We start from the raw sequence: 13,973 nt of genomic DNA, 5'->3' as shown, positions 1-13,973 counted from the left end.
TACTGTCATCTTCCCCTCCCAGACCTCTGTGTAACTTGTAAACTTTGACCTCCTGAACCCAAAGTTCAAACGGTCACAATCCAGTAATCTTCCAGGCGTGACTCAAAGCTCTGACGCAGGCACCAAACAGGAGGCTTTTAGACTGCTCTGACATGAATTCCTTATCTTATAAAAACAAAGTGCTATTTGGACACTGTGGTAACTACTTAGATTGTCTGGCCAGGTTTCGGAAATATGCAGAATGTCATAATGCTGCCTGTCAGGGTTCCCACTCATCCTGGAAAACCTGGACATTTATAGGCTAGTTTTCCAGTCATGAAAACACTTGGAAAATAATAAAATTGAACAAATGTCCTGGAAATGTTAATGAGGTCATGGAAATGTGCAGAGTTTGATTATAAGATCGTATTTCTACCTGCTGAGCTGGCATATTTTAAACATAATTTTTAGCAGAGATTACACATTTTTCTTCATATTTTTAGCAGCTGAGATTGGACATCTGGAGCTGGTTGCTCAAAGACAGACTTTGACTTTGGCTTAGATCTAGCACATAGTCAGGTCTCAGATAGACATCGAACGTCACTTGTTGCACAAAGTGGTATCTTAAGTAGGATTAATCCACTGTGTATTCTGGGTAAATTTAGACTCTTCAAACTAACAAACATGGCCGACGAAGCAACCACTTCAAACTGCTCAGCTTCATTCACTCCAATGGCAGGGCCCAACACTCCTTCCAGCTCATCCTTCAGAGTCAGGATTGTCTCCTTGGGCAAGCTAAATCTGCCCACAATTTCCTTATTGTTGTGTATTTCCAAGGGGTTACGGTGTCTCTAAAATCTGTTTCCCTTCTCATTGCTCGCTACATAACATTGGTAGCAAACCACAAATGAGCCGTTTTTTCCTCTTTTTCGTCAGTTGCAAGCAGGCGTCATTGATTGTTACCATGGAAACAAAGCTTAGTTCTGAGCTAGAGTTGCGATAGGGTGGCAAACTTTTTAGGCGTAACATTAGTCAGTCTTAATTTTTGCGCAACTGTCTAACTTGTATTAGACTAGTCTAAGAGCAAAACCTAAGATCTCCCAATGGGAGGGCAAGTAGGAGCCTGCCCTGCCAGCCTCTGCAGGTCCATGTTCGCTGACGACTGGTCTAACTCTATAGACCAGTCTAACATAACTTTGTGCAACCAGCTCCAGTGCTTGAAGTTTGGCTGGTATGTTCAACGACCAGCTAAAAGTCCAGGTATGCTGTGGTTTCAAATGTCAAACCTCTGAACCTGCATGAACATACCCCAAGTTCAATATCTTCATTCCCAGCTTGGTGAGAAATATGATGTTACAAATAGAAATATTTCAGTAAAACTCAGTGAGCAAAGTGTGTGTCAGTCAGTCAGTCACTCAGTCCTTCTGTTGGCATGGTCATGTGGCTTCCACTGGTAATCGTCTACTGAATAATGTGACCCTCTGTGAGCAACAGATGTCGTCTATATCTCTGCAAAAGTCAGAAAATTTCCTTGAAAGGTCCCAGAAAATTCTTTCTTAAAAAGAGTGGGAACCCTGCTCTGTGCCTCCTGTACTAAAAACAGAGACCGACAGTTTCTCTGTGGATATTATTACATGATAATTCATTATGTTTGACATAAGTGCCGAGTGGTCTGACTCTGTTGTTATGTCTGTGATGAATTTAGCAACTCAAACTGTAATTCTGTGTGTGTGTGTGTGTGTGTGTGTGTGTGTGGGTCCATATTAGGCTCCAGTGCTGTGGCTTAAAGGTTACAGAGGCTCCATCGTCTGTGGTGCCACAGCCCCAGGAGGTGTGCAGGCAACCTGGACAAAGAGGCGGCAGGGACACGGCAGTGCCCCCCAAGCGTCCCCTCTCCCCCCTGCTTGGCCTGAGTGACAGCTTGGGACCCCCCGACAGCATGCTGGCTCACAAGAGAGCCACAACCGCCGACCCTCGGAGCCCTGTTGCCGCTGAGAATGGGCTTTGCGGGAAGTTCAACAACAACAACAACAAGAGCCCGGTGGCACCCAAGACCACTGCCAGCATACGGGATAAGATCTCCCAATGGGAGGGCAAGAAGGAGCCTGCCCTGCTAACCCCTGCAAGTCCATGTTCGCTGACGACAGGGCCCAAGGAGATTGAAACGGTGAAGAAAAAGGATGGCAAACCCTCAGAGGTCCAAAGGACTGACAGCAAGAGGTTTGTCAGCTGGGAGAGGCAGGACTCAGGGAAGGAGAATTTAGGAAAATTGGGGGATTTGAGACCTAAATCGCCAGGAGATGTGAAGAACAGAGACAGAGAGGTGATCCAGGAGAGAGGACTTCGGGGTGCTAGGCCTGCTGAGCCTCCCCAAGATAAGAAATCAGTTTTAACTCATATTAAGAAACTGGAGCAGGCCATGAAAGAGGTTCCTGACAAACCATCACTGGCATTCCCAGGAAACTATTTCTGCCCTCCTTCAAAGGAGGAGCAGGAGGAGGCGGAGAAGAGGGCCAATGAACCCATTTTTGGGACTTTCGATGTGACTCGGCCACGGGCATCACGGAGAAGGAGAGAAGGGGATCCAGAGAATGTGTACGCTGAGCCCGGTGCTCCATCTATCAACCCATTACCAAAACCTCAGAGAACCTTCCAGCACCACACCCCTCCTAGTACTCCTGCATCAGGGCCCGGTTTGGGCAAGGGCAAGAGGAATCTGCCCCCTTTGCCTTCTATCCCCCCTCCACCCCTACCTACCTGCCCACCCCCAGGAGTCTGCAGGAGACCCTGGTCTGATAAACCTCGGGACAGCAGTAACAGGTAAGATGACACTGAGGCCTTATTGACATCAAGGCATAGAAGTCCAACTTGGCTGGTCAGATAGAAAAACCAGAGAAATAATGCTTTTTATTCCAGAATAAACCCTGAATACTCCATCACTCAGAATGTTATATATGCTAGCATCTTCTCTCTTCCCTATCAAGGTGGTGGTGGGGGGGGGGGGTCGCTTCTGAGATTCATGACGGATGCCAAGAAAGCAGCAGCTGTACTTTGAAAATACTCTAGCAATCTCAGAAAGTTGAATCCGTTCATGTGGACACAACGTTTATTGAGAGAGAAGCGTTTCATCACTCATCTAAGTGACCTCTTCACTCTCAGTCTCGATAAGTGATGAAACGTTTCTCTCTCAATAAACATGTTCAGATGAACTGATTCAACTTTCTGTGATTTTCTTACCTGGATTATTGAGCATGCATAAAGACACTGTAGTAATCTATATCAATTAGGGCTGTCACAATATTTAAATTAATTAATATGGAAAAAAGCACGAAAAATTAACGCAGATTAATGCATATATTATTTAATGTTTATGTTAATTAACTGATGTACTGATGTTACTGTAAGTTGCTGTATGTTGACTAACACTACCTATATTGCCAAATAACCCAACTGAGCATTCTGCCACACTGTCAGCCATTATGGGGTCCGGACACTGACAAACCGGCCCTTCAGCTGGAGCGGTCAGTGTGGCTCTGAGCCTTAATTTCTAAATGACGAGCAAGCGCTCGGGGTGCCACTGACACCACCAGAGTGAATTTACGAAGGCACCCTTCTGACACCATGCGTCACACAATCCCAACCGATCAGTGCGTTAGTTGCGCATGTAAAGCTAACTAAAATGGAAGGAGTCTGTCTGTCCTTCGGTTTTCTCGACAACCGTTCAACCGAGGTCTGTGAATGTTCTCATTCATCCAGGTCATGGTTATCCAAAGGAATTGAATCGAGTGCAACTGGACTTGGTATATATCCGTGAAGACGTTTCGCCTCTCATCCAAGAGCCTTCATCAGTTCGTGCCTTTCTGACTAGACCAAGCTAGTCTGACTGGCTGGGGATGAAACTCAGATATTTATTCTCTTTGGAGTCGTTATCAGAGCTAATGATGTCCATGGCTCTTTGTGTTCCGATGTTTAGCAACGCCTGTCGTTATCAGAGGTATGGATATGCGTGGCTCTTTTGTGTTCCGATGTTTTCAATCCTCATTGCATTGTACAGCAATCTGGTGTATGCTGTACAATGCAATGAGGATTGCACTGACCTATACATATGTAGGAGAAACCAAACAACCACTACACAAACGGATGGCCCAACACAGAAGGCCAAACTCATCAGGACAAGACTCAGCAGTCTATCTACACCTAAAGGAGAAGACACACTCCTTCGAGGACAGCAACGTACACATTTTGGACAGAGAAGATAGATGGTTTGAAAGAGGGGTGAAGGAAGCCATCTATGTGAAACTGCAAAAACCATCCCTCAACAGAGGAGGAGGTCTGTGACACCACCTATCTCCCACCTACAATGCCGTCCTTTCATTTCTACCCAGGAGACTCAAGAAGCCTAGCCTCCAAGAACAACAGTCGGTCACTAACGGCTCCCACGACTCTCATGACCACTGAATGGAGCACTAACGAAGTTGAAACTAACACCCCCAACGACCGTCGCTGCTAAACATCGGATCACAAAGAGCCATGGACATCAATACCTCTGATAACGACTCCAAAGAGGATAAATATCTGAGTCTCATCACCAGCCAGTCAGACTAGCTTGGTCTAGTCAGAAGGGCGCGAACTGATGAAGCCTCTTGGATGAGAGGCAAAACGTCTTCACGGATATATACCAAGTCCAGTTGCACTTGATTCAATTCCTTCGGACGTTCAACCGATCACTTTCGCACTCGGTGGGTGTATTGCTGAGGACCCACGGAAGTGCAGTGTCGAGAGTGAAGTTGTCTGGATGCACGGTTCTCGAGAAATCTGCAAGCAGTAAATTCTTCGGCAAAATTAGTCATACATTTCGACTCGCTGCTTCTGCTTCTTCACTTCCCGTTCAGTCAACCGGCAGAAACACAAACAGCACCACTCTGCTTTTGTAACCCACACGGTGGTCGGAGGGGGAGGATTACACCCGTAGTCCTTCAGAGTGCTGAGTGTGAAATTGTTTGGATGAGCAGTTCTCGAGAAAGTTGCAAGCAGCAATACCGGAGGCCAAACAGTCAGCAAGCTCCAAACAGGGACCTTTTGAACGGGCACTGTACTCGTTTGGAAAAATGAGTGGAAATAAAACAATTTCTGGATTTCTAATGTCCCCTTTTGATATTTCTATTCAGTGCTTTACACATGTGCCACAATAATGTAATGTTTTTGAGTTGAAATCTCTTCGGTTGGGGTCTTTTCCCAAGCAAATATTAATAGATGCAATTAATTCAATTAATTATTCAGCATATCACATAATTAATCCGATTTCACTTATAAGAACAGAACAGCTGCACAAGAACAGTAATAATCCAGCTAAGAGATCTTCAGAAAAAAAATATTTTAAAATGCATAGACTGTCAACTGATGCACAAGTACATGCAGTGGAAGTTTTAGTTGACGTTTTGTCAAAAGTGGCAATGGCTTACTCTCAATTTGTAGTCCTTGAGTGCTAAGTAAAATTACCCAAGTGACAAAATTCCGATAACTTTCCCAGACTTGAAACTTTCTTCACATGCTATGTTATGCATCAAAATTGGCGTTAACACATTTTGATGTGTAATGCTGAGTAACTTTCCCTTTGAAACGCCTCAAAAGGAGATTTGGGACACGTTGTTGTTTTCCAAGTGTTGAAAGGGATTGCTTCTTAAAACCACAAACATATATTTCTCTTCTCCTTCCAAAACATTTGTTTCCAATAAGGAAAAGATAATTGCAATAAAAAGTAGGCTACATTCGGGAAGAGGAATGTTCTTACTGCGCAGGAATGAGGGTTGTTGTGTAACTGGATTTCTGTTTGGCTATGGGACACATTTTTTGCCAACAGGTATGAATGCAACATGGATTAATCACATCTAGATTCAATCTGGGTATAAATCACATAAAATGCCAAGTGTAAATATGACATCAGATGGGATGAGTACATGTGATATGAACTGTCATCACCAGTGGTTTTTAACCGTCAATGTTATGGCTGACACCAAACCGTAAGGACTTCATTAAATCTTAAACACAATAACGGAAGTGTTACAAAGGTAGGCTAATTTAGATTCACTCAGTTAATTTGTGTTTGTGTTCGATTCTCTCATCCTCGAAGCTGATGCTACACTAACGGAACGCTCCGATGATCCGCAGGAGGTGCCGTCAGTCGGCGATAACCTTGCAGTCCCGCATGTTTTCTCCCCTCAAAACGCAATGCTGAGGAGTACATCTCCCACATCTGCTGTAAATCTCGGTCACCGATGACATCATCTTGTTTCGAAATATCCCCCCCCAAAAAATGATCTCACTTGGTTGGAACTGCAGAAGACAAACTTCAGCACGGCCCTTCTCCTCATTCCTAAAGCCTCTCTGAAAAGAGAGAAGTGACATGAAAAACTACGTGAGTCACATGTGAAGAGGCCCCTTGGCTGATCAGGATTTTTTTTTCCTCTGACATTCAAAACCGTTGCACAAGCTTCCCAGCTTCGCTGAGTAAGTGGCCCATCATTAAGTAACAGCTCTTGTAGTGTTAAGAGATTCACCATCACATTTTATCTGTCTCATCTGAAAAGAAATCGGAATCAGAGTCACTCTATTTGCCGAGCACGATAAACATACAGAAATGGTGCACGTGGTGCTCGATTTCAGATGGTTTCAATCAAACCCAGCAGAAATGCTGTGGGGGACCCAAAATCATGGACTCTGCAGTATTGAAGTGCGTCTATTGTTCGTTTTCTCTAGTGGTCTACATTCTTGTTTGGAGCTCGGCTTGGCTCTGGAACATTCCATACCATATGTGGAGGCCTCACACAGTTTAAGTGTGGCGATACAGACACTTTTGTTTGACCAAATTCTCTTTTGGTGAGCTGTCTTGTGCAAAAGCCGTGCCAGAAAACGCTGTTTGTGTGGGAGTGAGTGTGTACATATGGGGGGCATTATCTGTGTTTGCACATGCATTTATGTGTGTGGTGTGTGTGTGTTTGTGCGTGCATTTTTTGTTCCACCGGGCCAGACACTTTGGCAGTGTTGAGGAAGCATAGAGGTGGGCATTCAGAGCTGCCCAAGAGGAACATCTGTTTGCTAGGCCAGGCGTATTAAGGCCTCGGTGTACACACACAGACACCTTGAGTGCACCCATTCTCTACCCTAACCCAACCTTAGCCCTCGGGATGGGGGAAAAAATCGATTCACGTAAGAATCGCAATTCTTAGCTTCTACGATTCTGAATAGATTCACAAATTCCAAAAATCAATTTTTTAAAACTTTTTTCAGTCTTTTTAGAAATTATTTCCCATCCCTTTTTCTCCCCAATTGTACCTGTCCAATTACCCCACTCTCCGAGCCGTCCCGGTCACTGCTCCACCCCCTCTGTGGAGTCGCCAGCCACTTCTTTTCACCTGACAGTGAGGAGTTTCGCCAGGGGGACGTAGCGCATGGGAGGATCACGCTATTCCCCCCAGTTCCCCCGAACGGGCCACCTGACTGACCAGCGGAGGCGCTACTGCAGCGACCAGGACACATACCCACAGCCGGCTTCCCACCCTGCAGACACGGCCGATTGTGTCTGTAGGGACGCCCGACCAAGCCGGAGGTAACACGGGGATTCGAACAGGCAATCCCCGTGTTGGTAGGCAACGGAATGGACCGCTATGCTACCCGGACGCCCCCACACTGCCTTTCTTAGCACACAGCGGACTGGGGTAGATGCTGAAATTAGCACCCCGATGTACCAAATCTAGAATCGATTTTGAATCGGGAATCCTTTTGAATCGAAAATTGATTTTGAATCAAATCGTGACCCCAGGAATCGAATTGTGAGATTCCAAAGATTTCCACCCCTTCTTAGCCCTCTGCCTAAACCCTAGCCCAGATAAAACTTTCATCGCCGACACCCAGAAAATGTCCCCACCACGTAGGTGGTTGAACACACACACACACATGCGTGAATGCATGCATGCACTCAGTCAAAACACCATCACCCTCATAATCTGTGTCTGTCTGTCCCCCAGGAAATCCTACGAGTTTGAGGACGTCCTCCAGTCCACAGAGGGCTGCAGGGTGGACTGGTACGCTCAGTCCAGACTGGGGCTCACACGCACTTTATCTGAGGAGAATGTCTACGAGGACATAATAGGTAAGCACACATACAACAAAAAATGAGCACACTTTTGCTGTATGTGTAGAAGGTAAACTTGAGAATTGTATACTAAAACTTTACTTGTACTTTTAGAGTTGCCGAATGCTTTTTTTGAGAACACTTTAAGTATACAGGCGTCCGGTATCACTTTAATATACAGTTATCACTTTAGTTTGCTTACAGTACATTTAAACATGTACTTCTATAAACTTAAAGCAGGCATATTCACTCCCAGAGAGCAACTTAATAGTACATCAGTACATTAGTACATTCTTTTAAGTACATTTTTAGTTCCCTCAAGTTTGTGTTGTTTTGTATAGTTTTTATACTTAGGTATACTTTAAATCTACTTTAAAGTACTAAAGTACTTCGTTTTTAACGAGGGTTTCTCCATTTATTAGCGATTGTTTATCTACAGTTTTGGTTTGACCGGCCAGAATTTTTCGCTAAGTGCTGTAGTTTTGAAGAGAGGATCTCCAAACAGGACAATTAAGTCATCAGCCAGTGTGTTTTTACGTGGTACTTTATCAAACAGTGGCGTAATGATTACTTTGGGCTGCAGAAGCTTTGATTTATACTCATTGATAAGTGTTTTTTCATGACTGTTGTATTTAAAACATTTAAATGATAATTTTTAATATTATCTATTTATTTTTTTATTATTATTTTTATGTTATATATTTTCTATTACATTGTATTATTATTTATATTATCTATTTATTTACATCCTGGATCTTGTCATAGTTTTTTGCCATCCTGCGTATTGGGTATGATATTATTTTACTCACTGGCTTCATTTTGGTGATGTTGGACACAGGTCCACTGCTGGACTCAGCTTTACTACTGGGACAACTGAACAGGAGCATCAGACATGTTTCAACAAGTCCAGTGTAGCCCAGTTATCGAACCCACGTGTTTGGAAGTGAAAACCAAAGTGAAGGTTAAAAGTCATGATGTGAGATGTCCAGTATGATCAGTGGTGGAGGACATACATGGCTGATCTACTTCCTGGTTCAACCTGCAGGAAGTGGCAGCCTATACTTACCATAGGTAGGAGTAAACATCCATAAACTAGCCAGCCAGCACAATAGAGAAGTCATAGATAGTGAGTGGACAGTCATGGACACAGTCTGACTGAGACGCTAGGGGGGTTTGTTGTTTAAAGGACAGGTCTATTCTTGCCTAGCAACACAGGGATTGCCGGTTCGAATCCCCGTGTTACCTCCGGCTTGGTCGGGCGTCCCTACAGACACAATTGGCCGTGTCTGCGGGTGGGAAGCCAGATGTGTCCTGGTTGCTGCACTAGCGCCTCTTCTGGTCGGTCGGGGCACCTGTACGGGGGGGGGGGGGGGGAGACTGCGGGGAATAGCTTGATCCTCCCACATGCTGCATCCCCCTGGTGAAACTTGGCAATGTCAGGTGAAAAGAAGCGGCTGGCGCCTTCACACGTATCGGAGGAGGCATGTGGTAGTCTGCAGCCCTCCCCGGATCGGCAGAGGGGGTGGAGCAGCGACCGGCACGGCTCGGAAGAGTGGGGTAATTGGACAGTTGGGAAGAAAAAGGGGGGGGGGAATCTCCCCCCAAAGAAAAGACACATTTAAGACTCCTGTTCACTTTTCCCATAAACTGTTGTAAAGCTGTTGTAAAGCTGAGTCTAGCAGTTGTCCCGTGTACAAAATCTACAAAATGAAGTCGGTGAGTCAAATGACTTCATAACTGATATGTACGATGGAAAAGAACTACAAGAATAAGTCCCAGGTCATAAAAAAAACTGAATTTATCCATTAAGTCCTAGATATGCTACCTGACTGGCGTGATTTCCCATAGAGCTTGTGTCACGGAGTTCAGGCTGAACAGTAACCGAGATTACGAGGAGGTCATGATCCATTTAGTCTGTTGTGTTTGTGTGCCCTAGCTCGAGCACTGCTCTGTTCTTATTAAAATTTTTACCTGCCGATATAAACCCCTTCCTGCCTCATGGCCCACGCTGTTTGGTCTACCCCACCCGGTGCAAGTTTCATTTCATAACTTCTAATGGTTGCATCGTGTGGGGTCTTACCCGGGATCGCTCTCTGTGATTGTGTAGATCAGCAGGGGGCGATGTAAATATATAAAGGGATTAGTTGTCTTGGCACATTTCAGGTATATGGCCCAACGCATCTACGGTTTTCACCGCCAGGACGTTTGTGTAATGAGTAGCTCTCATTACTCAAAGTTCTTGATATATGTACGGCTCAGCCCAGCCGAGCTGAATTACACCAATTATACGGCCATCTTTGGGTGGCGCCCGCTGCTTACTCTGACGCCGTGTCCTCTGGCTCCTTGAGAATAGTATACTTCAACTTTACTTGCTCTTGTATATGATTTCATTGTTCTTTTTTAAAATCCGCAGACACGGTCCGCTAAAGTCTGAGCACACATAGCCCCCCGTGGGTACAGTAACTCAGAGGCTGGTGTGAGCCCCGCTGTTGAAATAGCGGCGCTGATGTGGAGGAGGAAGGGAGGCAGCGGTGTAGACAGTAATGAACGGGTGTGATGATGGATCATCAAGGGTTTGTTTCGGTCCGCACACATTCACGTTAGGGCCTCGTCATCACCAGCACACTCCCAACACACACATTCAGCAAACACCCGCCCAACTTTCACAGAAAGGAAATGAGTTGTCGCTGGTACGCTTGGACCAGGATAACAAAGCCGTACAACTTATCTCTTTTTTTTATAGTCTTCTTTTTTCTTATATCTTATCTTTTATATCTTAGCCGTACAGATTGAACAATGTACATTTGTTTAGCCATCCATCCATCCGTTATCCAAACCGCTTATCCTGCTCTCAGGGTCGCGGGATGCTGGGGCCTATCCCAACTCCAATTGTTGTTTAAAGGAGAGATGGAATAGGTAGGACATAGGCTGCTACTTCCTGTAGATGGAAGGACAGATGGAATAGGGTATATTTATTGGATTCTATTTATATCCATTTCAGTGACTTGTATGTTGTGTTTTAATTTGTGGATCATATATTGTGATTACTGTCTAAGAAATTATTTTATATACACTGTACATTATGTCGGGGCGGCACGGTGGCGCAGTGGTTAGTGCAGTCACCTCACAGCAGGAAGGTCCTGGGTTCGAGCCCCGGGGTAGTCCAACCTTGGGGGTTGTCCCGGGTCGTCCTCTGTGTGGAGTTTGCATGTTCTCCCCGTGTCTGCGTGGGTTTCCTCCGGGGGCTCCGGTTTCCTCCCACAGTCCAAAGACATGTAGGTCAGGTGAATCGGCCGTACTAAATTGTCCCTAGGTGTGTGTGTGTGTGTGTGTGTGTGTGTGTGTGTGTGTGTGTGTGTGTGTGTGTGTGTGTGTGTGTGTGTGTGTGTGTGTGTCAGCCCTGTGATGATCTAGCGGCCTGTCCAGGGTTTCTCCCCGCCTGCCACCCAATGACTGCTGGGATAGGCTCCAGCATCCCCGCCACCCTGAGAGCAGGCTAAGGAGTTAAGATAATGGATGGATGGATGATGAGAAATTTGCAATAAAGAGGCTGTAGTGAATGACATCAGACGCCCCTTCAAAATTGGGGTGCTCCCTTCCGGCTGACAGCCAAAAGACCCTCTGTATGAGACCCTTTCTCGCTAGCGCACTGAGCTTACTAAACAAAACCACACAAACTATCCTGTATATGTGTTATGGATGTGTGTCTGATAGTGTTGTTTACTGCGTTCATGCTTTTGATGAGGTTTTTAACTGGTTTGTACTGCTTTTAATGTTGGTGTTTATCTGAGATGAGAAAAAGAAAGCCAAATTTCCACCACAGTAAAGTTCTACTCTGTTCTATTGTGTTCACTTGTGCTCAACCTGTGTGTTCCAGCCTCACACAAATACACACACATACACCACAGACACAAGACGTGTTACTCGCAGCCAGCAGAGACAGCAGACGGAGCCGTTATATTTTCCTTCAGACGGAGAGACAGACGGGAACTGAACGTCCCTGTCTGTCGCCCTGCCTCCTCCGACTCGTACGGGTCACATCTGGTGGATGGATTGATGGGTGTAAAGAGTAGAAAGACAGACAGAGAGAAAAGAAAGAGAGATGAAGAGACAGAGAAAAATTGAGACAGAGAGAGAGGGAGATGGAGGCCTTGAAAAAAGGGACTCCTCCGTTCTTTGCGTGCAGGAGGACTGAGGCTTACAGAGTTTCAGGTAGCGTTAGCTGTGCTAGCGGCGGCGGTAAAAGCTTATCACAGTGAAATATGATCTGTGCTAGCGTACGGCTGCTGGCAGCTCTCTGCACATCTGGAGCGGGACGATTCTGGCAAAATGCGACGACATGTCAGAGACATAACTGATATGGAAAGAATACCTAATCCGCTGTTGCATAAGCTTGCATCGCAGGGCTATTTGTGTTGTTATTGAGATTTTGGTTAATGATGTGAGATTTTTTTCCCCCCTCTGCAGATCCTCCGTCCAAGGAGAACCCATATGAAGATATAGAGCTGGAGAGAAGTTGCCTCGGAAGCAAATGTCTCTCACCCGTCCCTTCATCTCCTTTCCCCGACACCCCAACCAAGGTACAATCAGAATTTTACATGATCCAAATGCTAAATAGCCCAAAAAGTGTAGTTAAAAACTCATGGGCAGGATGGCACAACAGCAGGAGCAAGGTGCAAGGGGATTCATTCATATAAAGCTTAAAATAGGATTGCAACAGCTTCTGTCAGAAGTGCAGCGTACTTTCTCAAGGATGTCCACCAAACCACATCCATCACCAAGAGATCAATGAAATATGAGGCGAGTAGAAAGACGACACACCGGCGTTGAACAACTAAACTCTCTGGGGAAACGTGAGAGACAAGACTACCACCTTTATTCTACCCACACCACCATCACTGTCCCTACATCTACACCCCTTTATATCCTTTATACATGGACACCTCCATCACTGTCCTCTACATCTATACCCCTTTATATCCTTTATACATGGACACCTCCATCACTGTCCTCTACATCTATACACCTTTATATCCTTTATACATGGACACCTCCATCACTGTCCTCTACATCTATACACCTTTATATCCTTTATACATGGACACCTTCATCACTGTCCTCTACATCTACTCCCCTTTATATCCTTTATACATGGACACCTCCATCACTATCCTCTACATCTATACCCCTTTATGTCCTTTATACATGGACACTGCCATCACTGTCCTCTACATCTATACCCCTTTATGTCCTTTATAGATGAACTCCTCCATCACTGTCCTCTACGGCTACACCCCTTTATATCCTTTATAGATGTAATGTTTTGATGTATGGGCTACAACAACGAATTTCCTCGAGTGGACGATTAACAATCTGTCTATCTATGGAAGTGCATTACTGACAGGATCACAAAGTTTAAATTGACTGTTTTACATGAGTATTGATCATGTCGTGGATCTCTCTTTTTTTATCTGTCCTTGCCAGCTCACCTCCAAGTCCGGCTTCTTTCGTCAGAACTCGGAACGTCGCAGCTTCAAGCTCCTGGAGCTTCGCAAGACAGGCCGGGACATGGGTGTCCCCTCGCCTTCTCGTATCAGCCCCCCCTCCACACCCAGCAGCCCGGACGACACCCCCTGTCTCTCCGGAGACCCTTACAACCGCAGACGGAGAAAAACCCCAAAGGTGTGAGGTGGCCTGAGAGAAAGAAAGAACAAAAACAAAAGTAGAAAATAAACACCACTGTGTCTTTGATTTATGGTTCAGCCCTCCATTCAGGGATGTTCTGGACTGGTCCACTCATGCTGCTGTTCAGGGGAGAAATCTTAACCCAGATGTTTCCTCTGTGAAGTGGGCCTACCAGAAG

General features: G+C 45.4%; 1 protein-coding gene across 1 annotated transcript in view; it reads left to right on the top strand.

Moving 5' to 3' along the window:
• si:dkey-82f1.1 (DENN domain-containing protein 2A) overlaps nt 1–13,973 on the top strand; it is an 86,977-nt gene that overhangs the window by 42,725 nt on the left and 30,279 nt on the right. Inside the window, exons 3-6 of the mRNA XM_056281682.1 lie at nt 1,747–2,799; nt 8,004–8,128; nt 12,578–12,690; nt 13,595–13,792. Of these exons, the coding sequence (XP_056137657.1) occupies nt 1,747–2,799; nt 8,004–8,128; nt 12,578–12,690; nt 13,595–13,792 (1,489 nt within the window). The remainder of the gene's footprint in view (nt 1–1,746; nt 2,800–8,003; nt 8,129–12,577; nt 12,691–13,594; nt 13,793–13,973) is intronic.

The sequence above is a fragment of the Lampris incognitus genome, chromosome 6 (assembly GCF_029633865.1).
Source record: "Lampris incognitus isolate fLamInc1 chromosome 6, fLamInc1.hap2, whole genome shotgun sequence".
Taxonomy (NCBI): Eukaryota; Metazoa; Chordata; class Actinopteri; order Lampriformes; family Lampridae; genus Lampris; species Lampris incognitus.
Note: the sequence above shows the minus strand (reverse complement) of the source record. Positions and strands in the feature narration are given on the sequence as shown.